The 27,587-nt window shown below is 45.2% G+C and overlaps 1 protein-coding gene across 2 annotated transcripts; it reads left to right on the forward strand.

Moving 5' to 3' along the window:
* On the forward strand, positions 1-27,587 carry RBL1 (RB transcriptional corepressor like 1). 2 transcript variants are annotated; one of them, XM_075277608.1, is made up of 23 exons: positions 1-230; positions 3,348-3,481; positions 3,561-3,761; positions 4,262-4,326; positions 4,450-4,578; positions 4,918-5,066; positions 6,478-6,527; positions 9,417-9,603; positions 9,853-10,019; positions 10,100-10,212; positions 11,864-11,967; positions 12,998-13,135; positions 15,139-15,300; positions 15,384-15,516; positions 16,917-17,144; positions 17,237-17,424; positions 17,546-17,722; positions 21,412-21,504; positions 22,195-22,266; positions 22,355-22,442; positions 23,086-23,228; positions 24,667-24,831; positions 25,274-27,587. In XM_075277608.1, exons 1-23 carry the CDS (start codon positions 60-62, stop codon positions 25,439-25,441), a joined length of 3,225 nt encoding a protein of 1,074 aa, XP_075133709.1. In that variant the 5' UTR covers positions 1-59; the 3' UTR covers positions 25,442-27,587. The 2 variants fall into 2 exon arrangements, with proteins under 2 accessions (XP_075133709.1, XP_075133708.1); XM_075277607.1 differs by lacking the exon at positions 21,412-21,504 and having other exon boundaries at positions 8-230.

A 27,587-nucleotide genomic window follows, 5' to 3' on the forward strand; every position in this document is an offset into this window, starting at 1 on the left:
GGAGAGAGGCTCGGGGTACGGAGAGGAGAGTGCGGGGCATTGGGGTACTTGTCACAGCCATGGAGAGGGACCAGGCGGACCCGGAGTCCTCCAACTCGTCAGACGGAGGCCCCGGAGAGCTGGTGCGGGAGCAGCTGGACAGTCTGTGCCGGGAGCTCAACTTAGACCAGGAGACGGCGGCCGAGACTATGAGCAACTTCACCAAGACCTGGAGCACGTACAGCCTGGAGGTGAGGAGAGGGGCAGCCGGGGGTGACGGGGCAGCACTGGGGGTAGTAGTGCACCGACATACGGATGAGGGGAGTCTGGGGCTGTAGTTATAGGCTGCAGCCTGGGAGGTGATTGGAGAAATGCTGATTGGGGTGGGGGTGGTCTGGTGATGGGGGTGGGGCATTGGGAGGGCAGGTGATGGGGTGCTCTGTGTGCGGGTCATGGGGTGCTGGGGGGGCAGTGCAAGTAATGGGGTGCTCTGTGTGTGGGGAGGGGGCAGTGCGGATGATGGGGTGCTCTGTGTGTGGGGGGGCAGTGTAAGTGATGGGGTGCTCTGTGTGCGGGTCATGGGGTGCTTTGGGGGGTCAGTGATGGTGACGGGGTGCTGTGGATGATGGGGGGCAGTGCGGGTGATAGGTGCTCTGTGTGGGCGGACAGTGTAAGTGATGGGGTGCTCTGTGTGTGTGGGGGGGGCAGTGCGGGTGATGGGGTGCTCTGTGTGGGGGGGGGCAGTGCGGGTGATGGGGTGCTCTATGTGGGGGGGGGGGCAGTGCGGGTGATGGGGTGCTCTGTGTGGGGGGGGGCAGTGCGGGTGATGGGGTGCTCTGTGTGTGGGGGGGGGGCAGTGCGGGTGATGGGGTGCTCTGTGTGGGGGGGGGCAGTGCGGGTGATGGGGTGCTCTGTGTGGGGGGGGGCAGTGCGGGTGATGGGGTGCTCTGTGGGGGGGGGGCAGTGCGGGTGATGGGGTGCTCTGTGTGGGGGGGGGGCAGTGCGGGTGATGGGGTGCTCTGTGTGGGGGGGGGGCAGTGCGGGTGATGGGGTGCTCTGTGTGGGGGGGGCAGTGCGGGTGATGGGGTGCTCTGTGTGGGGGGGGCAGTGCGGGTGATGGGGTGCTCTGTGTGGGGGGGGGCAGTGCGGGTGATGGGGTGCTCTGTGTGGGGGGGGGCAGTGCGGGTGATGGGGTGCTCTGTGTGGGGGGGGCAGTGCGGGTGATGGGGTGCTCTGTGTGGGGGGGGCAGTGCGGGTGATGGGGTGCTCTGTGTGGGGGGGGGCAGTGCGGGTGATGGGGTGCTCTGTGTGGGGGGGGGCAGTGCGGGTGATGGGGTGCTCTGTGTGGGGGGGGGGGCAGTGCGGGTGATGGGGTGCTCTGTGTGGGGGGGGCAGTGCGGGTGATGGGGTGCTCTGTGGGGGGGGGGCAGTGCGGGTGATGGGGTGCTCTGTGGGGGGGGGCAGTGCGGGTGATGGGGTGCTCTGTGGGGGGGGCAGTGCGGGTGATGGGGTGCTCTGTGGGGGGGGGCAGTGCGGGTGATGGGGTGCTCTGTGGGGGGGGCAGTGCGGGTGATGGGGTGCTCTGTGTGGGTCATGGGGTGCTGTGGGGGCAGTGCGGGTGATGGGGTGCTCTGTGTGGGGGGCAGTGCGGGTGATGGGGTGCTCTGTGTGGGGGGCAGTGCGGGTGATGGGGTGCTCTGTGTGGGGGGCAGTGCGGGTGATGGGGTGCTCTGTGTGGGTCATGGGGTGCTGTGGGGGCAGTGCGGGTGATGGGGTGCTCTGTGTGGGGGGGGCAGTGCGGGTGATGGGGTGCTCTGTGTGGGGGGCAGTGCGGGTGATGGGGTGCTCTGTGTGGGTCATGGGGTGCTGTGGGGGCAGTGCGGGTGATGGGGTGCTCTGTGTGGGGGGGGCAGTGCGGGTGATGGGGTGCTCTGTGTGGGGGGGGCAGTGCGGGTGATGGGGTGCTCTGTGTGGGGGGGCAGTGCGGGTGATGGGGTGCTCTGTGTGTGGGGGGCAGTGCGGGTGATGGGGTGCTCTGTGTGGGTCATGGGGTGCTGTGGGGGCAGTGCGGGTGATGGGGTGCTCTGTGTGGGGGGGGCAGTGTGGGTGATGGGGTGCTCTGTGTGGGGGGGCAGTGCGGGTGATGGGGTGCTCTGTGTGGGGGGGCAGTGCGGGTGATGGGGTGCTCTGTGGGGGGGGCAGTGCGGGTGATGGGGTGCTCTGTGGGGGGGCAGTGTAAGTGATGAGGTGCTCTGTGGGGGGGCAGTGTAAGTGATGGGGTGTTGGGGGGGCAGTGCGGGTGATGGGGTGCTCTGTGTGTGTGTGTGTGTGTGGCAGTGTAAGTGATGGGGTGCTGGAGTACTGTGTGCGGGTGACGGTACTATAGAGCTCTTGTCACACTGCCACCCTTGAGGCTCATGTATTTATCAGACGTGTCGCTTGTAGGGATCCATGTTACAAGCTGTATACCTTTTATTTCTTCACCCCTTGCCTCCTCCTATAGCCCCCGGGCGCTTCTCTTAGCCCCTGTCAGTGTGATTATACATGTAAGGCTAAGTTCACATCTACGTTTGAGGACCCCCCCTAAACAGAAAACTAATCTGCTTTTAAAAAGCGGTTACACACGGAAAGCCCCAGACCCCCCATAGACTATAACGGGGTCCATGTGGTTTCTACCTGAAAAGCGCTGCTTGCATTTTTCATGCGGAGAGGGGAATGGAATCCCCGAATGTAGAACCAGCTCTGGTGTGATCTCTGTGTAAGGCTGTGTTCACATCTGCTTCTGAGCCTCAGTCATATATTCCGTCTATATAGCCTCACGCTGTGTTATTTTTGTCTGGCACAATGACGACCGCCATGACAGGACCCCGGCAGATCTCATTGTGCTCAGTGTGGCACCTTGGCCACCATTGGTATCAGTCGTACATTTCTGACGCTTTAGTTATTTTTGTTGTTTTCTGCTGTAACAAATAATACATTGCAGATATAATACCCTAATGTGTGTGTTATTGGGGTCTTCTCATATTACATCCGGGACCCCCTCAGATTAGCTGCTTGAAGAGTCTGTGGCTTTCAGGATCTCAGCGGCCTCTTTACTTTTCCAGTGAGGTCATATCCATAGGCCACGTGCTACAGTATCAGCTCATTCCCATTGAAGTGAATGGGGCCGAGTCACACTACCAAGCCCAGTCCCTACATAACCTTGTGCTTGGTATTCAGTGAAGAGTCTGTAGCACTTACCTGCAGCTGATCTGTGGGGGTCCTGGGTGTCGGTTCCTCATCAATCACATATTAATGACCTATCCTAAGAATCAGTTCATTAGTAACTTTCAGCTTATTTTGCTAACTTGTAACTTGTTTCCTCTTAGGGTGAAGTAAAGCACTGGTTGGCTTGTGCTCTGTACGCTGCTTGTCGGAAAGGTTTCATCCCAACCGTCGGAAGAGGCGTCATGGAGGGTAACGGGGTGTCTCTGACCCGTATTCTCCGATCTGCTAAGTTGAGGTTAGTTGCCCTCATGACCACAATTTTATTCCTGTCTCTTTTATGCTACTGGGTTAATATTGGATATCTGTGCCCGCAGTCTGATCCAGTTCTTTAATAAAATGAAGAAATGGATGGACATGTCTAACCTCCCCCAAGAGTTCAGGACGCGAGTGGAAAGGCTGGAGAGAAACTTTGAAGTCTCGACAGTGATATTCAAGAAGTTTGAGCCGATATTCATGGATATATTTCTCAACCCCCGTGAAGAGCCCCCAAGACTGCCCAGGAGCAGGAAGCAAAGGTAACTACACAAGTCCCCGAAAGTCAGAAACGCCGAGGTACCATCTGGTTTCATCCAGACACGTATTTTATAACTAGCATCTGCCCGCGACTTTGTCTGCGGGTTGGTGTTGGCGCTCAGCCACGTAGAGGTAGCCAAGTGCTGTAGGCTATGTTTGTCAGCATGCGCCCCCCGGTGCCGTCCCCCTGCGTGCCTCCGCTCCCTTTTCCCCCCTACTTGCTCCCAGGGGCTCCGTATCTACTGCTTGTCCCCCGGAGCTCCTGCTCCTTCCCCCTCCCCCTCCCTCGCGCCACAGGCCCCCTTAGCCAATTCCCTCTTTCTCCTTTTAACACCCTCATGGGCCCAACCATCCTCCCACGGGGCTCTTATCCCATGCACCCTCTCGTCTCGGGACCCCAGTGGTAAGTTCTTACCATCCTGTGACTGTAGGAGAGACCCTTCTGAATATAGGATTGCATTTTACATGTATAAATAAATAATATAATTTTTTTTTTCTTCAGGAAATTGCAGTGTAACGTTAAAGATCTCTTTAACTTCTGCTGGACCTTGTTTGTGTATACCAAAGGTGAGTATGGTTTCCCGTTATTTCAGCCTCTGGCCTACCACCCGTTGGGAGATATTGGTGGGACTTTAGTAGTTTGGACGTTTTTATATAGAGAAGCTTTATTTTTTATTTATTTATTTTTAGGCAATTTCAGCCTGATCGGGGACGACTTGGTTAATTCTTACCACTTGCTTTTGTGTTGTTTGGATTTGGTATATTCCCACAGCTTGCGGTGTCCCCATAAAGATGACTTGCTCAATCCATCATTCATAGGTAAGCGGCTTCTGGTCTGATCACTATCACAGTTCATTCTTTTTTTCCTTTGACACATGGCCCTATGAAATCTGTCTGTGTGTACTTCCGTCTGTGTAGCCTCATGTCATCTCTAACTTATAAGGTAAAACACGTCCTAGTTAAAGGGGCATTTTATTGGTATGATCGCGTACAGTATATTTCCTAGTGTTGGCAGGTGTCTGGAGAAAGAAGGATCAGACATGATGGATTCTACGTCCAGTGAACTAAACTTCCAAGCAAATGACTTGATGTGTCTTCCAGTTTCCAATGACTTTCTTGCTCTAATCCTTCCCCCATCTTGTTTTCTTGTTCAAACAGAAAAGCTGTCGACTTCTGATGATGGTGATGAAGATCCTCCTTGTATTATCAACGTATTATGTGACCATTATGATGGCCTCACAGTAGAAGCTAAAGGAATAAAGCAGCATTACTTCAAGCCTTACATATCTAAACTGTACGACAGAAAGGTATTGCTTCCAAGTGCAAACTATTAAACATCAAATCTGACTTTAAAACAACAGTGTTACCCCTCATTCACATCTGCGCTTGGTATTCTGTTCGGCGGAGTCCACATGGGGACCCTGCCGAACGGACTACCGAACGCACTTGCAAGCGCTCTACAGTAAAAGCACAAGGACCCCATAGACTGTAATGGTGTCCGTGTGCTTGTCGCCAGATCTCCGCAGGGAACATGTGGACAGGAACGTAGTTCGCAATCTACTTTTCTGACTGCATGACTCGTGCGGATATCTCGCAGCAAACACATGGACCCCATTATAGTCTATGGGGTCCTTGTGCTTTTACTGCACAGCACTTGCAAATGTGTTTGGTATTCCGTTCGGAAGAGTCCGCAAGGGAATGCAAACACAGATGTGAACGAGGGGTTATAGGCTGAATGACCTGTTAATGGGGTTGTCCAGGTATGACAGGTTTCTGCAAGGAGTTCGGGGAAGGTGAAAAAAAAACAAAACACATTCTCGCCTGTCCCTGGTGCTCCAGTGTGCCACACTGTCCTCAGGTCCCGCAGTACCCTGGGGCATGTTCTGGTGGCGGTCCTTGGCGCTCTTGACCGCTGAGGCCAATCAGCAAAAAGAACCAGGATGTCCCAGGTCTTTTGCTGAGGCAGCTGATTGACCTCAGCAATCGCGAGCTGCGAGGACTGCCGCTGCATCGGACAGTGGAGGAGCACACAGAGAACAGGTGAATGTGGGGTTGGTTTGTTTTATTTTTCAACTTCCCTGGCCTCCTTGCAGAAACATGTAATTCCTTAACACCTTTTAAGGACCGTCCATATTGGCAGCGGCTACTTTGTAACATTCTAAAATCCCAATAATTTTACAAACTATAAATCTAAACAAATGTGTATAAAAATAGTCAAAGAAATGAAAGCACTATTTGTTGTAAATATTACTTAGTGCCATCCCATTGGGCCTATTCGTGCACCTCCCCTCCCCCCCGCCCCCCCCCCAAAAAAAAGTTAATAAATGACGTGCCACAAAATGATGAATAATAATAATAGTAAGTTTTTATAGCTTGTCGAAAATATCAAAATTAGGTGATCGGCTTATTTATTAAAGGGTTAATCTGTTCAGCTGTCCTTTAGTTGTGGATATTTTTTTGCACGTGTGGGGGTATTGCCTGGCTTTTTTTCTTGCTCTCAAATATTTGCTGCTTTGGCTTTTTGGAAAGGTCATTGACGACCTCTGAGACATTCAGTGTTGCCATGTTAGCTGTTACCCAGGTATTCCAGACACCACTATAATGGCCAGTGTATACTGTATAGTTTTATTTGTGAATGAGGTGGACTTATTTCTATTATTTGTTTATTATTATTATTATTATTATTATTATTTATTTGGTATTTCTTCTCTTTTCCAGATCATAAAAGGAGACTGCATGCTGGATATTTCAAGTTTTACAGACAACAAGTGTGTACATATAATGGTTTAATATTACTTGCCTTCTGCACCATCCCTAATATGCGGAGTTGCATATTACATAGTTGTAAAGTACTTACTATAACATAAGTATGTTGTGAAGTAACCTGCCCATGTTATAGTTCTCTACATTATACTGTAGCTCCACTTTGGTAGGGAAAATGATTATAGGCAGGACTTGTCACAATAATCCTTTAGGCTGGGGCCCCACAGGACGTAAACACAACGATTTGCCCTCGGCGTAGACGCTGCGGGAAAAATTGCAGCGTTATACAGTGCAGGCACTTTGAGGAAAAGATCGCTGTGCGGACACCCTGCGATTTGTAAAGCTGTTGCGGCTTTGCAAATCGCAGCATGTCAATTATATCTACGGAAATGCCGGCAGCTTTCCCATAGATATAATGTTAAGAGAAAGTCTGCAGAGGAAAACTCAGCGAACTTTCTGTTGAGAACGCTGCGGAAAGAACTGCAATGCGTTCATGCCACGGTTCTCCCCGCAGCACTTTAGCGCTGCGATTACGGCCCGTGGGGCCTTAGGTAGTTTTGTTGCACTTGCCAGCTGCAGCATCCTTCTGTGCTAGTTCCTATCTTCAGGTCGGCTGCCATTTCTATAGAATCTGTATAGTGCGGTCTCCCACACTGAAGACTGTATGACCAGCAAACGGTCTTTGGAACATGGACTTTGGCCAGTCAGTGCTGTGGGTAATGGAATAATTGCCTAATACAGTGAATTAGAAAAATATTCAAGTCTTGCACAAGTCCTGTATGTATGACGAGGGCTGGGCAATGATGACTTAACTCAAAATCATTATTCATTGAACGTTTTTACTCAATCACAATTAATGCTGATTATTTTAGGACGCTCCCCTTTTTATATGCCACACCCCTATTTATATGGCACATTATGCCACTAAATTGTGGTTTCAGTTAGTCACATACCAGCGTTCCTAACTGGATAGTGTACAGTTAGGGACGTGTCCTTTAGCCAATGGCAGTGTGAGACCGGATGCAGAATAATTGAAATAATGGATGTGACAAGTTCACATCTGTTAATTGAATCCCTGTTCTTGATATAGATGATCATTAATGGCATAACCTTGGGTTTTCTGGTACTAAAATATTTACAACCTAGGAGAGGTCCTCCGTATGACATCAGTGATTGTCTGACACCTCGCTCCCCCCCCCAATCAGCTGTATAAATTAAACGTGGCCTCATGAAGGGACTAAGCTGCAAATAGTCCATGTGACCGGTGAATGTGACGTCGCTCATCTTGTAAAGTGGAAGTGGTACTCAATGTAGTGTCACTGCTGCTTCAAACATCTGATCTGTAGGGATCTTGGGTGTCAACCATGCACTGATCTAATATTGATGATCTATCCTTTAGTCCTGGAAAATCCCGTTTAAAGGGAACCTGTCACTTAGAAAATGCAGTGCAATCTGCAGGAAGTATGTTATTGAGAAGGTTTATATATAGGTTTTTGGCATAAGATTCAATATAACCTGTCATTTATTCATTGAAATCTCTGCTCTTTCTGTACGGAGAAGTCCAGGAGGCGGAGCTATCAGTGATTGACAGCTATTATTGTATGTACAGGCATAGAGAGGAGGCTGCCAATCACTGATTGCTCCACCTCTTGGGCTTCTCAACATAGACAGTGCAGAAATTTCAGTGGCTAAATGAAAGGTTATACTGAATTTTTTATTTTTTTCCCCCACAATCCTATATATCAACCTGTTCAACGCCTCCTGCTCTGTAATATACCCGCTGCCTCGAGGTCATGTTTGACTCAGACTTTTCCTTCACTCCCCATATTGAATCACTCGCACGCTCATGTCACCTCCACCTCAAAAATATCTCCAGAATACACCCTTTCCTTACCAGAGATACACTAAAGACACTTATCGTCTTTCTGATTCATTCTCGCCTTGACTACTGTAACTCCTTACTAATCAGTCTTCCCCTCACTAAACTCTCCCCTCTACAATCTATTCTGAATGCAGCAGCCAGGCTCATCTATCAGGCTAGATGCTACAGTGATGCCTCTGGTCTGTGCCAGTCACTACATTGGCTGCCTATTCATTATAGAATAAAATATAAAGTTATCACTCTCATCCACAAGGCTCTCCATAATGCCGCACCTCCCTACATTTCCTTCCTCATCTCTGTCTATCGCCCAACCCGTATTCTCCATTCCACCACACAACCCGTGTTATCAGAACCTCCCACGCTCGTATACAAGACTTCTGCCGAGTTGCACCACTTCTCTGGAATGCTCTACCCCAGATAATCAGATTAACGCAAACTAAAGACGCATCTTTTTAGACAAGCCTATCACAATTTCTAACGTAAATCCTTCCATACTATAATTAGAATCCCCAAAATTTAACCCTCCTCTGTCCCCGCTCCCACATTTCCCCACATGATATGATGCCATTTCAGGCTAACTTTATCTGTCCAAGCTCCATCCACATGTCACACGGACACGACTGGTGACGGCTCATAAAGTTTTATGTTTGTGTAATGAGTCACCTCTATTACATAAGTGTCTGACCTCTGCATAAGCAATGCCGCCCCTGCTACCTCTTGTGTCACCCCCTCTACCTCATAGATTGTAAGCTCTTGCGAGCAGGGCCCTCAGTCCCATTGTGTGAAATTACTTTCTTTGTAATGTATCTGTCTGTCTGTATTTGAACCCTACAATTTGTACAGTGCTGCGGAATATGTTGGCGCTATATAAATAAAATATATTATATTATATTGCAATTGCATTGCATCCATATAAGAGGTTCCCTTTAAGTTCTCTTATGACTCCATTTCGTTTTTGTGCATTTCCATGAGGGTTGATAGAAAATTCTTCTTTTCTTTCTTTCTCTTACAGTAAAGCAGTAAATAAGGAGTACGAGGAGTATGTCCTTACAGTGGGAGACTTTGATGAGCGAGTGTTTTTGGGAGATGATGCAGATGAGGAAATTGGGACCCCCAGGAAATTTTTGACCGAGTTTCCCATAAGCAACTGTACGCCAAGGAAGAATCTGGAGTCCAGCTTGCAGCAGCACTTTGAGAAGGTAGACCCCCACACGGCAGATGTAAGGGTCCTGCACAAGGACGTAATACAAAGCACCTGACGCTGAGAGCTGATCATGAAATCTTCTCATCAGTACCTGGTGATAATGTGCATCAAATTTTGGGATTGACACCACATGACCTCGGCATTAATATATTGCAACTTTATGTAGACTAAAGACTTTTTACCTAGTTAGATATTACTGGTATAGTAACGTATTGAAGAAGTAACATTGTGCATTATTCCACAGAAGAGATCATTTGCACCGTCCACTCCATTAACTGGTAGACGATACCTGAAGGAGAAGGAAGCGGTGGTGACCCCGGTCTCTTCAGCAACACAATGTGTGACCAAGCTGCAGAGCATGGTGGCGGGACTCCGCAATACTCCCAGTGAACAGCTTATTAATATATTTAAGTATGTCTCAGGTATACCAACTTCTTATTGTGCTGCTTTAATAGCAGGCTAGAGGTCTCACATGGTTTGTTTTGCTATAGGTCATGTGCTCGCAATCCCATGGAAAGTATACAGAACACGGTGAACGACGTTCAGAAACGGTTCTGTCATCATTACACTCAGCCATCAGGAGATCAGCCTGGTTCTCTTATTGGTAAGTTATATATATATACCATTTACTTGGTGTGCTGTGCTTTCAGCTTTGCCAGTAACGGTTCTGCAAAAGCTTAGGATAGTGGCATAAATGGGATGGATTGTAATTGTGACATAGTAACCATTTAACAGGGTTACGTGGGTAGAAAGAGAGCCTTTTACAGCAGGGGTCGGGAACCTTCGGCTCTCCAGCTGTTGCAAAACTACAACTCCCAGCATGCATAACTGCTCTGCTGTTCTTGGAACTCCCATGGAAGTGAATGGAGCATGCTGGGAGTTGTAGTTTCACAGCAGCTGGAGAGCCAAAGGTTCCCTGTATGTTCACTGCACTAGATAAACCTCCTTACTTTATAGAAGAGGCTCCTCCAACACCCCAGTTATTAGCATTGCAGGACACAGCGAGGGGGCAGAAGTCTCTGTGCTCAGCTTCCTCTGCTGCCACTTGCCTCTTTGACATAAGGCAGTAGAGATGAAGTCTAAAAATAAAAATATTTCAATTATATTATATATTTATTATTATCATTATTTTACCATTACGTACATAGTTATACATATTTATGATCACATGAATTCAATCACAATTTAATGTGCATGTCAAGGGATCAGAGGAGGTTTAACCAGATTTCCTATTATATACTTCTAAGACCTTCTATCCTAAGGGTCTGTTCAGAGTTTTTTGCAGGTGGATTTTGATGCAGAATCCACCTCAAAATCCGCCAGCATAAAAGGCTCCCATTCATTTCAATGGGAGCTGCTCGCTTTTTTTTTTTTTTTTTTTTCCCCTGCTAGCTTCTTGTTTTTGTTTTTTTTTGTTTGTTTGCTTTTTTCAGCTAGCAAGAAAAAGAAGTGACATGCCCTAACTTCTGCAGAGTCTGCGACGTGAGACTCACTCTCGATTAGGCCCATTCATTCGGGCTTCATCAGAAGTGGGATTTCCGTAGCGAAAAAAATCACATGGCAGAAAAGGTTTCCGCTGTGTGAACTAGGCCTAAGTGGTCTGCAGAGTCCGTAGATAATTGATGAAATGTCTAGTGTCCTGTAGAAACTTACAGCACAAAAAAGAAAAAGGGAAAACATGGCAGGAATACAGTGTTTACAAGGAGGGGGGGAATAATCCCGAGACTACGTGTAGATGGTTTAGTGGTATGTAACATTAGGTAACAGTTAAGATGAGGGACAGAAGCAATGCATAGCCCACTCTTGGTAATACATACATTATACCCTTGCCTAGGCTTATGACTACAGAAGTTGCACAGCCAGGGACCATTCTCAGACTTTGCTGAAGCATTATGTTTGGTATATACCTCCTCCTTCATCCAAATAAGGGAGTTTAATCCGCCACTCAGTTCCTTATGGGGCACCCCCTGTTGGAACCAATGGAAATAACTTTTGTGCTTGAAATAAAATACGAAATATACTTAAATTAAATTCGGTGGTATGGTCCATATTGGCCTCCAACAGTCCTAAAATGCACACTCTAGGGTTGGGGGTCCAATCAGACACTGTAAACCTTTCTGATCATGTGCATCAAGCCAGTAGGGTCTGAAGTTCTCCTAACCAGTTTAATGAAAATTTAGTGAAGTTAACGTTTTCTATGCAAAATCTCCATTATGTCTCTTAGTAAATTAGAAAATTCTGTCTTTTCTTGTCAGATTTTGCTATTAATCGTTGGAAACTTGCAGAGATTTTATACTATAAGGTTTTAGAGTCCATTGTTTCTCAAGAAATCAGGAGACTTGCTGGGAAAGACTTGACGGTAAGATGAACCTCTACGTAACCTTTGTGGATTTAATACAGGCTAATGCATTGCAATGTGTTCACACCTGATGCTCGGAACAGGCACAATTATACAGACGGAGCTGTGTATGCTCAGCCAGCAGTAGGGGGTCAGGTGCACCCCCCCCCCCCCCCCCATCCATTCACAATATCGGAAAGCCCTTAGACAACAGACCCCAAAAATTTTATCTAGGTCACACAGTTCGACCCTTGTAAACCTTTCCTATCACGATGTATGTTAAGAAACTGATTTCTTCTAAACAATACTGCAAAACCAGTCTCACTCTCCAGGCACATTGGTATAGGGTGTTTGCATGGTGTTTGAAGACCATTCACCTATCTTTAAGCCCACTTTGTACTTCATCCACAGAGTTGCGAGGTGCAGAAGAGAACCAGTGCATGTGCAAGTTAACCTTTTAATGACCATGATTTATCCACAAAAAAAAAAGCTGGGCGTGTATTGCACAACGCCAGACTTTGTGGCACGAAAGATGTAGAAAGTATCTTCTAGGTCCATCATCAGACTTTGGGCTGGCTCAGCTGCATACTTGGATGGTCTGGTAACTCTCTGTGGACACAAAGGGTCCAAACTACATTTGAAGGAGTTCTTGGAATACCTGTTTAAGCAAGTTATTCCATAAGCCCCTGTTCTCCTAATGAGTGGGGGTCTGAGTGGTTGGACCCCCAGCAGGTTATTCCCTATACCTTAACAATAATCATAGTTGCTCCTCCTCCATCATGGAGGTTAGAACAAGTCATCTGGTAGCTTTAGTTGTCTGGAATAGCGCGTGTTTTTGAAATAGAAACAAAATTAGAGATTGTGGACATAGGATGATGGGAATAAAGAGAGAGGATTAGGAACAACCATAACCATCAAGAGTAAATACCTAATATTAATATTCGAGAACCTTTCAGTGACCAGCAACATTTAGTGATCTCCTGTCTGCCTGTCCCATACTAGCGTGTGTGCATATTACATCTATTATCTATATTCTATCTGTTTGTTGCAGGCACTGCTGGAGCAAGAGATTTTTCACCAGTCACTACTGGCCTGCTGCCTTGAAATCGTGCTGTTTGCTTACAGTTCTCCCCGAAAATTTCCTTGGACCATTGAAGTCCTCAGCTTGAGTCCTTTCTACTTCTATAAGGTAAATGTAATGTCTGTTGCGTGACAGTGTAAAATGAAAAAAATAATAGATAACTATGAGAAATGATCTGTGTAATGCTGCAATAGGTTTCCTGGTTTTACACAGATAAATCTACATCCCTATGGAAATGAAAATTTTCTTATTTATTTTTTTTAAACCGTTTTTCAATTCCTAAACATTTTCAAGTGATTTGTTTGGTTTTCAAGATGTTGGTATACTTGCAGATAAACCCATACCTAGCTAGCACAGTTGTATCCAGTCTGGACATTGCTCTCTGACGTTAGGGTCACACTACCGTGTTTCCCTGAAAATAAGACATCCCCCGAAAGTAAGACTTGAAAGAGGTTTTGTTAAATTGCCTAATATAAGGCAACCCCACGAAAATAAGGCATCCCCCAAAAAACACTTCAGCCGGCTGCAATGCCCACAATGTGAGACTCTCCAGCGCAACCGCCGGAAACCTCACTACCGTAATCTCCGCTAAGCCCTGCCCACCACTTCCGACGCGAACAACAGCAGCACCAGCGCTGCTACGAAGATGGGGAAGGTAAGTAGCATACCTCCCCCCTTCACCTCCTGGACCACCTACAAGCGGCAGTCGGCGCTCTGCTAAGTAAGCACCGACATGACTGCCGATTGTCCCCCGCACCAGCCGCTGCATAAGACCTCCCCTGAAAACAATACAGGTCATATATTTCGGAAGAGAATTTAATGTAAGACACTGTCTTATTTTGGGGAAAGACGGTAGTGCTGCCTCTCTGTTATTCAGATCAGTCAGGGGACTTGAGCAATAGAGAGGCAGACTGCTAAAACAACAGATAACACACAGGGCCCAGCGGACCACATTGACTATAGTCTGGTCCATTGGGGTAATTTTTAACCTGAAACTGGCGGTGGAGAAAATGTCCTCTGTGCAGGGCTTTTTCCCTCTGCTGATTTTCGGTGGGTACTGCAATGTTACAGATGTGAATATAGCCTGAGCTAGGCATCCTGTGAGAAAGACTAATACATTGTAGAAAAAAGGCCTATGTACATTGTGTATTTTGCTCTTAGCCTAATGTCTTGACCAGTTGTAAAATAAAGGGATATTTCAGTCAGAGCAAGTTATCCCGTATCCAAAAAATAGGAGGTGATTTTGATGATCCATGGGGTCCAACTACTGGGACCTTCACCAATCACAAGAACTGGGGTAGTTTGCAGCCAACTCTTGAATGGGAGGACAGCCGCTGCACCCTTCTCCATTCATTTCAATAGGCCCATCAGAGATAGCCGAAACTCTGCACTCGGCTATCACCAGCAGTCCCATCGGAATGAATGGAGCAGCATCCTATTTGTCCTGCGGCTCCGATCAAAACTCGGGTGCAAAGCCTAAAAAACTTATGTACATGATGTGATATTGTCACCTCATGTTTTTATAAGTACAGGTAATCCTAAAACATCTTACACTAAAGTCCTGTTACTTAGACTCAGACATAATGCTGCAAGCTACATAAGAAATGGAAGAGGTAAACTAAAGTCAGCTAAACAGTCAGTGTTTACTCATAGGAGAGCCTGGAGGGATGGGCACATGTGACATCAGTAGTGTGGGTCCGAGAGTGCAAACATGGAAACCACATGGAACAATTGACAGCAGACCGGCTTGGTGCATAAGAGACAATACATTAGCTGGTGGAGTGGTATATGTGGAATAGGAGAGGTCTGTGGGGGGTCTGAATCTTGGAGCCCCCTGTAGACAGGAGTTCCACTTTACAGGATAGGATAGGATAGGTCATCTGTTGTAAAAATCCAGGGCCCCCGTGACGTTAGTTCATCCTCATCGGTCACGCTGGCTGATCACAGTTCGGTCCCTTTCAAGTGGATGGGCTAAGCTGTCGAGCTTGGCAAGTACTGCAATGTAAGATGCAACACTCCTGAATCTTTATATAGACTGTACCACTTCCAGCATGTTTTGAAGAATGAATTACACAGAAACATTGAATTAAAATGCTGAGTTTATTCTTTAGGTCATAGAAGTGTTCATCCGCTCAGAGGAAGGCTTGTCACGAGACATGGTGAAACACCTTAACAGCATTGAAGAACAGATCTTGGAGGAGCGAGCCTGGGCAAGCAACTCTGTTTTGTGGGAGCTACTTCAGGCATCGGAGACTGTGCCAACCTGTGAGGAAGTAGGTACCATGTACACATTGTATACTTGTCACTGTATATAGTGTCTGTGCTTGGTGTCTCACAGGTTTCCTTTCGTTTTCAGGTTATAATTCCAAGCAACTTTGAAACTGGCAATGAAGCAAGTTTAGGACATCTCCCTATGATGCCAGTATCACCTATTATACATCCTCGTTTGAAGGAAGTCCGCACTGATTTTGGGGGCTCTGGCAGAAGAGGTATACTTACTTTTGATTTATTTGCTTCAGTTGAAGGGATCCATGTGTTTGTGTGTTGTTGTTTTTTTGTTTGTTTTGGGAATAGCCATATGGGAAGTATCTGCATCCTCCCAGTATTGTCAGTATAAGGGTAGGACGGTATATAGGCTTTATGGCAACTGAAATAGATGGAAGTTAAAGGGGTAATCCGGTTTCTAAGATTAATGGCTTATCAATATTAGATCTGTAGGGGTCTCACTCCCAGAACCCCCTCAAATCACTGGTATCAAGGCAGTTCGGGAGAGACTATAGTTGCTGCAGTTGCCGCTACAGTTTGTGCGGTGAGTGAGCAGCGAGGCGCTCCTGCCCTGCTTCCGTACTGCTGTTCTGTGGGTGTCCCCGGTGTCAGTGCCCTGCAGGTCTTGTATTTAATGCATACAGTTGTGTATACACATTCAGTTATGTTAATGACCAGTTGAAAAAATCATGGTCATTGGAATACAAAGACCTAAAGTGACGCTACATATAACTGTGGGGTATAGGACCAGCCACTAGGAGACCGACACTAGGTATGTAAAAACATGTTACATTAGCATTTGGGTTCAACCCTTCATGGCAACCCTGTCCGCGTAAAAGGCTACAAAGGAAAACTGTGGACCCCATAGACTATAATTGGGTTCGCCAGCTTCCCTGACTGTTTTATCCTGAAACTGGCAGAGAAAAGCCCTGCTACAGAATTTACCGAAAATCACCGGAGAGTCCAACTCCAGTGTGAATCCAGCCTTAGCTGTATCCTCTCCACAGACACTAGCAGTTTTGCTGTTTTGTTTTATTTCTTCTCACTGCCTCTAAACACTATGTACATATTTGCTCTCGCCATACTTGTACTGTTTTTAGCATATGAGCAGAGTGCCTGCAGTGGGTACAACAAATGTGGTTGACACCACATACTCAACCCCCACCCATCTGCAGCAGAAAAAAAAATAAAAGTAGACCTGCTCATGTCTGCCTTCTATAAGAGAGAGCTATCATCCTTTAATAGCCCCAGAGTGGGGAAATTTCAGCATGTTACAGCAGCATAGTAATACAGATACAGGATAATACACAGTAATATATTACAGACATAGACACATATAAGCCGAGAAGAGAAGATATACTAGGAGTCCATAGCAGCTAAGGAACAGAAGAAGAAAGAAGACTTCAGGGTCACTTAGTTCTCTGTGCGGAGTGATCTTCGCTTGGTCTCATGTAGATTATGTAGCCTGTTGGAAGGAAGGTCTTGCGATAGCTATGGACTCTAGGCTAAAAACTGTTTAGCGTATTGATCAAGGAGAGGCTACAGCCGATGGGTTAATCTAATTTACATATGCCATCTCTAATCTCTGGTTGTGTTCTTACTCCTATTCCTGACCATTCCACAGAGTCTCAGCCGCTGTCACCGCTTTCTGTTCACGAACGCTACAACTCTCCCACTGCTGGCAGCGCCAAGAGGAGACTGTTTGGAGATGATGGTCCAAAAGAGTCGCCAGTGGAGAGACTACATACCACTCCAGAGATTACCAGAATAAGAATTGTGCCGTGCCAGCCCACTGAGCAGATGTGTATATCTCCCGATAAAACTCTGTCTGGGCTGAAGGTGAATGTAACAGGTAATCGCTGAACGTCCTGCGCGGGGATTGTTTTGGCTCATTTAGATATCCAGAACGTAACGCCTTTATTTTGCCCTTGACTATTATCTAAGGTGTCCAGAATGACATCGGCAAACCTTCTGCCTGTCCTCAGCCTCAAAATGAGAACGGCATTCAGGTCCCATTGACTGCACAAGCCTTGCTCAGCCCTAAGAGTCATGGTTTCCGAAACCAAGAACTTTACCCCACATCAGCAAACAAGCCAAAGAGAACAGGGTCTCTGGCGCTCTTCTTCAGGAAGGTATGACCTTTACACATTTTCTTGGGTGATTAGTTTGTTTTTGTTTTTTTTTTGTATTTTGTAATTTTTTTTTCCAGATATCATTTCAGTTTCAAATCCTACCTTGTCCCCTCATTTCTAGGTCTACCATTTGGCCAGTGTTCGTCTCAGGGACTTGTGCTTGAAGCTTGACTTGTCTAATGATTTGAGACGCAAGATCTGGACGTTGTTTGAGTACTCGCTGGTTCACTGCACCGATATGATGAAAGACAGACACATCGATCAGCTTCTGTTATGTGGAGTCTACATTATGGCAAAGGTACGGCTTTACTATACAACAGCTGCTAACAAATGCGTCACCAGAAAATGACCTGATTTATGTTTAAACATATTTGTAAAGAATTTTAAAACTTTTTCTATGTTATTATCGGCAAAACGAAGAAGAGAAAAAGATAAACACAACACTCAACATAATATGAAAAAATTAAAAAAGAATTTTTATTAAAATATATTAAAAAGATGAACACACATAAACACAGGAAAATTTTCCCAAAGGGTCGACACGAAGTGGATGATCAGTTCCAATAATCGTAATAAATCTAGCATTCACAATTAGAAGGATACATAACATCATGACTTGATAAATACAAAATACTCATAAGTTTATGCCTGAAAAAAGTCAATAACAACCTCATCAAAAATTTCGATTAACCACAAGAGGGCAGTATAACTATAGCAACAAAAATATCTCCCTGTCAATAAGGATGTCAATGAAGATGTCCTACAAACATGTTCCACGTTATCAGGTTTAAACAATTCCTAAAAATCCTGCAGTTTTAGCCACTAAGCCAAATAATATGCTGAGACATCTTGTTTTCTGTAGGAGATATCTTTGCAGCAGTCACCTAACTTACAGCACACTGATGATCACAGGTATAATGTATATGTATATAAGACACAGAATCCAACAGGTGATTTCACAGCTTATCTGCTCACCCCTTTGTAGAGCTGTGACATCTGGACAGTGTGGTGGCTCAGTGGTTAGCACTTTTTGCCTCCTAGGTTCGAGTCGAAACAAGGAGAACATCTGCAAGGAGTTTGTATGTTCTCCCCACGTTTGCATGGGTTTCCTCTGGGTACTCCAGTTTCCTCCCACACTCCAAGGACACAATGATGGGGAACTTTTAAGATTGTGAGCCTTATATGTCCATAACGCGCTACAAAATATGTTGTCGCTATACCAGTAGCAAAATTAATAAATAGAGCAGCATAGAAAACTCTTCCATACAAGTCAGTAAGTTCTGCTCCAGACCACTGTGGTTATGGCCCATGGTCCATCTACAGGAAACAGGAAGTCACAAAGTATTTTAGGCTTAGTAGCAAGAGTTGGTATTTTAAGATATTATTAATTTTTTTTTATTTTTAAGTAGTATAGATAATAACATTGAGAATTAAAAACCTCATCAAAATTCGTATTTGATTGATTCGTATTAATTGAATTTGTTTACTATAAAATGTGATTTAAACCATAGGTTATTTCCTATCAAACTTTTCCTTTAGGTTGCAGTAAAACTCTTCTTATTTTTCCGGGTGATGTGACGTTCTGCCTACATCTACATTTCTTCCTCTTTGCCACTTTTACACCGCAGGACTTTGTGTCAGTATTTTCAAGCCAGAACTTATAAATGGGGCAGATCTTTCCATTCCACCTGTTCGCTCTGTAGGTTCCACATCTGGTTTTGCCTTGCAAATAGAGATACAAAGTGAAAGTGGCCTCTATACTTATTAAAGGGGTGATGGGTTATTAAAACTGTCCCTAAACTGATTAGATAATTCTTTGTTAATAGAGGGTGATCCTGCTCTGGAGGACACAGCGCACCCTTGTAATAAATGGACAGTCCATTGATATCAGTTGGAACTGTGTAAGCCTAGTCACATGACCAAACTCAGTCTGTGTGTTGGCCTGATTTCTCAGCAATAAACATTATGCTGGGAGGAGGATAGTTATTTATGATGCGAGGAGTCTAACATTATTTTTAATTCACATAATAAAATACATGAAATGGTAAGCAGATGCTATGGGGGGGGTCCATAGAAGCTCCATAGTATCAGATCTGCACAGCCAGTGGTGCAGTAATAAGGAGGTTTAATAATACCACATTCTGCCCCACAATAGCAAACCATAATATAATAAGCTCAGAGCTTACCCACAGACATGCCGGACACGTGGAAACCCCCAAGATAGAATATGCAGCAATATACAGGGGTGTTGCAGGGGTCATTTTTTTTTGTAACTGTGTTGTCAGAGGTGGGGCTAGAACCTGTCAGGTGGATATTTTTCTCTATTTATTTGTACATGTTGTAAGGTAGGCAGGGCCCTCTATTCCACTGCACCATGTCATGAATTAGTCTGTTGTTCTTGTGTATTTTCTATGGAAACCCTCTTGAAATGTGAAGCACCGTGGAATCAATAGTGCTCTAAAAAATATAGTCAATGGCTAATTAGCATCTAGTTAAGAAACAGCGCCATACTTGTGCATGGGTTGCCTGTGGTATTGCAGGTCAGTGCACTTGTGTTGTATGGTACAGCTTCCGTACAGAATACAGCTACGTGTAGACTGGACAATAGGAGATCACCCGAAGATTTAGTCGTTGTCATCGAATCCTTCTAACAAAAAGACTTGTCCAAAGTGGCTAAAATTTTTTCTTAGACTGAGTCGTAAACTCTGCTTTTAATTTTACCAAAAAATGTCTCTCCTGCTCAAATTGTCCATAACTTTGTATCTGGCAGTCGACGGTCTGTGGATTATAAGAAGAGCAAATATCTCCCTCTCCTTACAGCTTTACCTTACTGTAGTAACACTGCACAGCAAGGTCTACAGAAATAAGCATTAAGGTCTTGATCAAGGTGAATAATCTCACTAGTCACATTGTGGAGACCCCCACTCTATTGGACGTGGCACCTCCTGCCCACCGACCACAACACAACTGTGTCCTCCATAAGTTTGCAACGGCTTGATTTAACAAAGAATACAACAAGGTCTGATAACAAATGATCCGTCCTCTTCGACTACTAACCTCATCTTGTAACTTTTCTCCTCTATAGTTTGTGGTGGGGCACAGGTCATCGAACTAATAATCCAAAACGCAGCCCCCGCCACTCCCGAGCAATAAGTGCTGTTAGTTCTTGGTCCCTGATATGCTATTTCGGCTCTGTACTGTCAGGCAGGAGCAGACAAGGGGTGTGATTCTGTGCTCGGACAATGGCTGACTCTGACTCGCGTCCCCCTGCCTGATGGTGAAGAAACGAAATAGCATATTGGGCAACAAAAAAATAACAGCATTGATTGTTAGGGAACAATAGGGACTAGGAATATATTTTATGGTGCCTATTAACAGAAACTAAGATCTGGAGTTGGTGGAGGGGGTGAAAGGTCCTTTTTAAAGAAAATCTGTCACAAAAGTACATGCCATGGTCATGCAGTGTGCACTCCTGTCACTCGGGAACTCTTGCAAAGGACAGTAGAGGGGCCCGGGGGTTTAACAACTGAACAGTTGTGGCCCATAGGCAAATAATTTTCGATAGATAACATATTTTGCATAGCATTTGCATCTATCAGATTTTACACTTAATGCCCTAGTGTAGAGATTAATACATGTATTATGTAGTTATCCCCTCTCTGTTGGTAAGGAGATCTGCTGATCACCAGAATAAGGGGTCACTTGTCTCCTGGAGGTTTAGAGCGGCAGCCTTCTCATGCGTACTGCCACTCCATTCATCTCAGTGAGTATGGAACTCTTTATATCTGGTGATCCCATTGAATTGAAGGGAGCCAGGGGTGCGGGGGGGGGACACATAGAGCTCCTCTAGCGATTCTATCCTATTTAGTGAATAGAGGTAACTTGTAATTCCCAGAGTACAGGAGCTCTGGAGGCAGAGTTGCGCCCACATGACTGCTTCAGTCTGGACCTTTTGTGACAGCTTCTCTTTAATGTACTTATTTCCAGAGTGATGGAAGCGCGAGTGTGGACGATGCCATGAAAAGCTTTAAGAGCTTCTTTCACTGGCGTGGTTTCATAGAAGACAGTGAAATAGAAGGGGTACGTTCATGGTTTTTACTCCTATATTCCTGTACAAATCAAGATCATGGGTCTAGCACAGACTACGGCTGTCACTGTTCTTTTATTTACTGCAATAGCCATGTGTGTTCTCATCTTATTCACAACGTGGCTTCAGTTTGACTTTTCACCTTAACTTTTCTACCTGTATTTTATATTGCTTGAATTTGTGCAGTTGCTTCTATAGAGTATGATCTGCTCTTAGGAGTGTCTTAAGAATCACTCAGTTTAATATGTAATTCCAGCCAAGAAAAAGTGAACTGAACTGACCCCCCTCCATCTCCCTCCAAGCCCCCTTTTTGAAGAAAGGGGTGTAGGGTGCAAAATCTAAAACTTGCAATTTTTGCACAAAAATTTTGACTTGACAAAAATTGCTACTTTTTTTCATGGCTTGTACAATAGTTATTTACTATGTGCTAGCCATGAATAGTTACAGACTAGAGAAGGACGTTCAGGGGATCTCTGGCATTGCTCAATCTGGTTAGGGAGGTTTTCCAGGACTGTGATATTGGTGTCCTATACTTGGTGAGGGTCCCACGGTTCGCACCCCACCGATCAACTTGGGTTAACGCCGCTTCCTCTTTTCAGGCCAGTGACCATTTAATTCAATGGCCTGCACAACCTCTTCGTCTACAAGGTGGTGTTCTTATGTCTTGTGTCACTATTCCACAGGTAACTAAGGAAGAGGCGATGTTTCATGACATCATGAAGTGTTACAGGAATCAGCCCCAAGCAGAAAGTCGGGTGAGTAAATTCGGAATGAATCTGGTTCTGTCCGTTTTGACTGTTATATATGTCAGCATCTCCTATTTGCTTTATGGTTGTGTCTTAGGTGTACAGGCATGTGTTACTGAAAAAACTGCCCGAAGTGCAACAAAGTGACACTGGATCCAACCAAGATGTGGAAATGCTCGATTGTGGTAAGAAAAGACTTCAGTGTCTTCGGATAAAGACTCTCCTCTTTGAGTCAGGTGTTTGCTTTATAGCCAAGTGGCCTTAGTCTACAGATTTTTTATTTTTTTTTCCAGTTGGGTAAATTTAGTCTGAGTTTTTAGACCAGTTACCCCCCCCCCCCCCCCCCCATTGGTACAAAGCTACATTTCCAACATACCAGACAGCGATTTGTAATTTGCGGCCTCTGGAGAGTTAATGGTTAATGTTAGAGACTTTACATTACTATAGGGGTTTTCGTGGGCTTTATTGCTGAGTATACATGATCAGATGAAGTTCAGCAAAGGGCCCAGAACCCGAGACCCCTATGGATCACCTCTTTTAAGATGCACAGACCGTATGATATCACATTCATCAGTCAAATGGCCTAGATGCAGCTCCGATCTGTGATACTAAGCACAGCCACTATACAATGCACATCACTCCCCTGACTGCTGCAGCCTCTTCATACAGCTGATCAGTAGGGGACCTGGGTGCAGGATCCTTGCCAGTCTTCAATAGACCTATCCTAAATATAGGCCATCCATTTCTTATGCCTGGAAAATCCCTTTGATTGCATTCTGTAACCTCCAACAAGCCGTCCTCTGTATTATGTATTCTTCTTGTTCACAGACTCCAATGACTCTCACTCAGACACGAAACAAGCGGCCGGTGACCAGGAAAGAGGAGACTTAATCACCTTCTATAACAACGTCTACGTGGAACGAGTGCAACTCTTTGCCCTTAAATATGCAGTCAGCACTAGTGACAATCTGGTAGGAGCTTCACTATAAAGAGGGGAGATACCATGGATGTATGTGACGGGGGCAACATTGGTTATAAAGCTATTGCCCAATAGAATGATCAGTGGGGTTGCCGCATGTTCTGGGGAAAGGAAAAATACATGTTTCTGCCGTGTTCAGACTTTGCTTCCCAGTGGACAAGTTCAGCTTGTGCATTGAACTTACATTGTACAGTGTGAACACTGTTTAACCCTTTTAAAAGGAACCTGTCTTTTATAACCTGTCTCATTATAACGTTCAAGTGGCTCATTTGGCTTAGTAGTAAGTTTAGTCCAGCGGCTTGTGGCTCTCTAAGTCTTCTTCTTCCACAACGATTGACATCCCCCTTACCTGTAGACATCAACGCCAAGAGGTCGTCAGTCACTTTGGAATGGGCTAGCCTCCCACCATTGACTAGGCAGAAGATTTATGAAGAATGGTGTTTTCAACGCCAGGCCTCATATCTTCCGAGCCAGCGAGGGCCCCACACAGCCTGTCAATAATCAGGCACATCCTTCGCTGGGTTGTGTACATGCATTGAAATCTTTCCAGCTCATAGCCAGAAGAGATAACAGGCATTTTTTTACACCAGGTAACCTGTGCAAATTATCATAAATCTGGTGGACCTGGAAGCCAAACTCACACCATGTCAGGCAAATGGCGTAAAAGAGAAAAAAAATGTTGCAATTTTTTTTTTTTATTATTAAAATAGGATTTGTTTATTTATTAATTATTATTTATTATCTTATTTATTATTTAATTATTTTATTTTTTCTTACTGATAAATCTGCCCCTGTGACTCTTGCAGCACCATCACAATGACATCAGGGGTACTATTAGTAGTAAATGTAATATTCTGTAAAATAGGACACTTAAAGGGAACCAGTTTTGGGTTTTTTTAAGACTATCTTTACAACCTCTAGCAATGTGACAGCTGTTACAACAATAAGCCAAATGTGGCTTTTTTTGTGCTGCCACAAAGAGTGATCAGCTGATATCCTTAGGAGACCTTGTGGGTTACCACACACCTCACCAGCAGGAACTTCTGCGCATTACACAACATCCTTTCAAATCAATGGAAGACCTATGTAATATACGTTTACATAAAATTCTTTAGACTGGGACTCCTGTAAGAATACTAAAGCTGATATCTATAGGATTCGGTTTCAGGTCTCCAACACACTTTTGACTGCCAATGTCCGTGAAGTGAGGTTCAGGGGGTTCTGGTCGCAGCTCTCTTCCCTCTTCGTGTTCAGTGCAGCTGAGTGTGTACAGGAATGTCTGTCAAGATAGCTGTGGACTATTTGGCCGTCATCTATGGAAAGTGTATAGACTGCTTAAGCCGACCTGAGTCTTAGCCTGAACTTAGAAGACTGCATTAATAACTGACTGGCTAATGGATTGTCCTAATGCTTTTCTCTTTCTTCTGTAGACGGCAGCTCCTCCATTATCCCCATTCCCCAGCATCCGACAACAGGCCGTCTCTCCACGTCGCGTGTCTCAGCAGCATTGCATCTATGTGTCTCCACATAAGAATACAAGTTGTCTCACCCCACGCACCGCACTTCTGTACAAGTTTAATGGCAGTCCTTCCAAGGTAAGTCCACTATTAGTATTCGGATATTCCTATCCTCTAGTGCTTTTATACTTTCTACTAGAAGTTAAAACACCAGAAGCATTGTAACAAGCTAAGGTCTAAAAACAATGTGGCCGATCATTAAAGAGATTCTCTAGGAATTTGTAAAAATAAAAAAGGCGTCCCTACCCGGATGGCTATCTGCATGCTCTTGGTATGATGCAGGAGCTCATTTTGTAACCGCCAGCATGCTGCGATTTACAAAAACGTAAGTGTTCTTGAAGTCGCAGCATTTCCGCTGCAATTTTTTTCTCTGATGTGTGGATGGGATTAGCCAGAATCCCATTCACTTTGCAGGTACTGTAATATGTAGCGTTTTTTTCCGCACTGCGTGAGGGCCTGGCATTCATCTAGCCCTTATTGATGGCGTTTACTGATCCCGGCTTCATTCTTGTAATTGTAGAGCTTGGAAGATATCAACAGCATGATTAAACAAGACCATAGGAGCCGCAAGCGAGCAATAACCATTGACAGTGACTCCGAATCACCTGCGAAGAGGATGTGCGTGGAGAATGACGACGTATTGTTAAAACGCCTTCAGGATGTCGTGAGCGAGAGGGCGATCCGTTAGCCGAAGTCTCTGTGTCTTTTCCATGTATATTGCACTGTTCAATAGCAGCGTGCTCTGTTGGGTTACTCTTGTTCAGTTTGTGCAATCTGTTTTTATGCAGCATTGTAGCAATTTTAATGTTTTATTTCTCTGGTAACTACTTTTTACAGGTTCTACCCCCAGCAGTGATGTCTTTATATAACCCGTTTTAAAGGGATGTTTAATATGCAGTGCATCATGTAGAGGTCCAGGAGAGGACGCCACATCCTGCTAACCGCATTACATCCTTGCTGAGATCTGCATTTTAAAGCTTATTGACAGCTTGTACCCTGACTTAACTCTGTAATATAGCATTATAGAAAACATTAAAGGTGTTTTCCAGGCCCCCACCAGTTGTTTCCTTATGGATTGGAGGGGATCTGACATCATCTTCCAGAACCATGTACAGTATAGCAGTGATGCCAGGGCATTGGAGATCTGCTCCTATTACTTAGATAAGAGTAGGGCTACATCTGACTCCATCCATCACTATAGCTTCCGGATTGGCTGATCAGTGCAGGGTTCAGTTGTCATACCCCATCATTCGGATATTGGTGACTTATCCTGTAGAGAGGTCTTCTGTATTAAAACCCACTAGGGAACCAGCCCCTTTTAAAGGGATCCTATCATTGGATACCCTTTTTTTTTCTCCCTAACATGTAGGGATAGCCATAAGAGAGGTTATTCTTCTCCTACCTTTAGATGTCTTCTCCGCGCCGCCTTTCAGTAGAAATCCCGCTTTTCGTCTGTATGCAAATTCGTTCTCTCGCAGCACTGGGGGTGGCTCCAATGTTGCGAGAGAACTCTCCATCTTCTTCAGGAACCGTCTGTCTGTGAGTCTTCTTCCGGAGCTGGGTTCAAACTTCTAGGCCTCAGGCAGAGCCAACTGCGCATGCCCGTGTCACTTATTGTAAGCGGCCATTTTCTTGAGGCCCAGGCATGTGCAATCGGCTCTGCTCGAGGCCTAGAAAATTTAAAATCCAGGATGGAAGAAGATGCAGGGAGAAGGGCGTTCCAGAAGAAGATGGCGGCATCGCTGGAGAGTTCTCTCGCAGCCCCCAGTGCTGCAAGAGAACTCATTTGCATACCGAAGAAAACCGGGATTTCTACTGAATGGCGGCGCGGAGAAGACATCTAAAGGTAGGAGAAGAATAGTCTTTCTTAAGGTTATTCCGATGTGTTATCGAGGGGGAAAAAAAGGGCATCCAATGATAGGATCCCTTTAAAAGGAGTTGTGAGGCCCAAGATAAATTTATTTTTACTTTTTCTTGATCCCGCACAGATCAGCTGTTGCAGCAGCCTCCTGGTAGAATAAGCTGCTAGTGGACAAGGAACACCTACAGCACCTATTCAGGTAGTAGGAGCAGCACTGCAATTCCCCAGAACCACCACTATGCAGTGTATGGTGCTGCTGTGCCACTTCTATTACTTGAAACAGAGCATCCAGCACTCGCTCCCCATCCAATGGCAGCTTCAGGCACCCAGAAGCCACTACAACAGCTGATCTTTGTAGGGTCCGGGTGTCAGACCCCCACAGTTCACATACTGATGAGATCTATCCTGTGGAAAATTTGATCTGGGGCTGGAAAACCTCTTAAGCTTAGCCAACTTTCACCAGCTAAGAAAACCAATGAACTGATGGTTTAATGTTACAACTTTTATTAAGTATTTACAGTCTATAGAAAACCTATATCTTCCTTATATATGGTAAAGAGGATATTCTGTATGCACAGTGTTTGCAGCCTATCAGTGTGCTAGGAACCATTGTCAGCGCTGAAACCTTGTCCTAGTGATATTCCTGAATTAAGCATTAATGGTTTCTCCTATATCAGACTACTGAATATTGATCTGACTTAGTACAAATCAAAAAAAATGGTTGCCCGCACTTTGAGTAGGTGATCGGTCCACCTTAAACTAGACAACGTTGTGTAGCATCTACACATCCTGCGTTTTTTTTTGTGTGATGTACTTGTCTGTGTATATACGTTACTTGCATGAGTGGCTGAGGTTTTGCCTTGGAGCGACATCTTAGACTCCTATAGATGTCTGTTTGTAGGTTGTTTTGTTTGTGTTTTTTTTTGGTGTGGGAGGGGGTAATGTTGGTTTTATTTGCACACATTTGTACATA

Source organism: Leptodactylus fuscus, chromosome 6 (genome assembly GCF_031893055.1).
Source record: "Leptodactylus fuscus isolate aLepFus1 chromosome 6, aLepFus1.hap2, whole genome shotgun sequence".
NCBI classification, from domain to species: Eukaryota; Metazoa; Chordata; class Amphibia; order Anura; family Leptodactylidae; genus Leptodactylus; species Leptodactylus fuscus.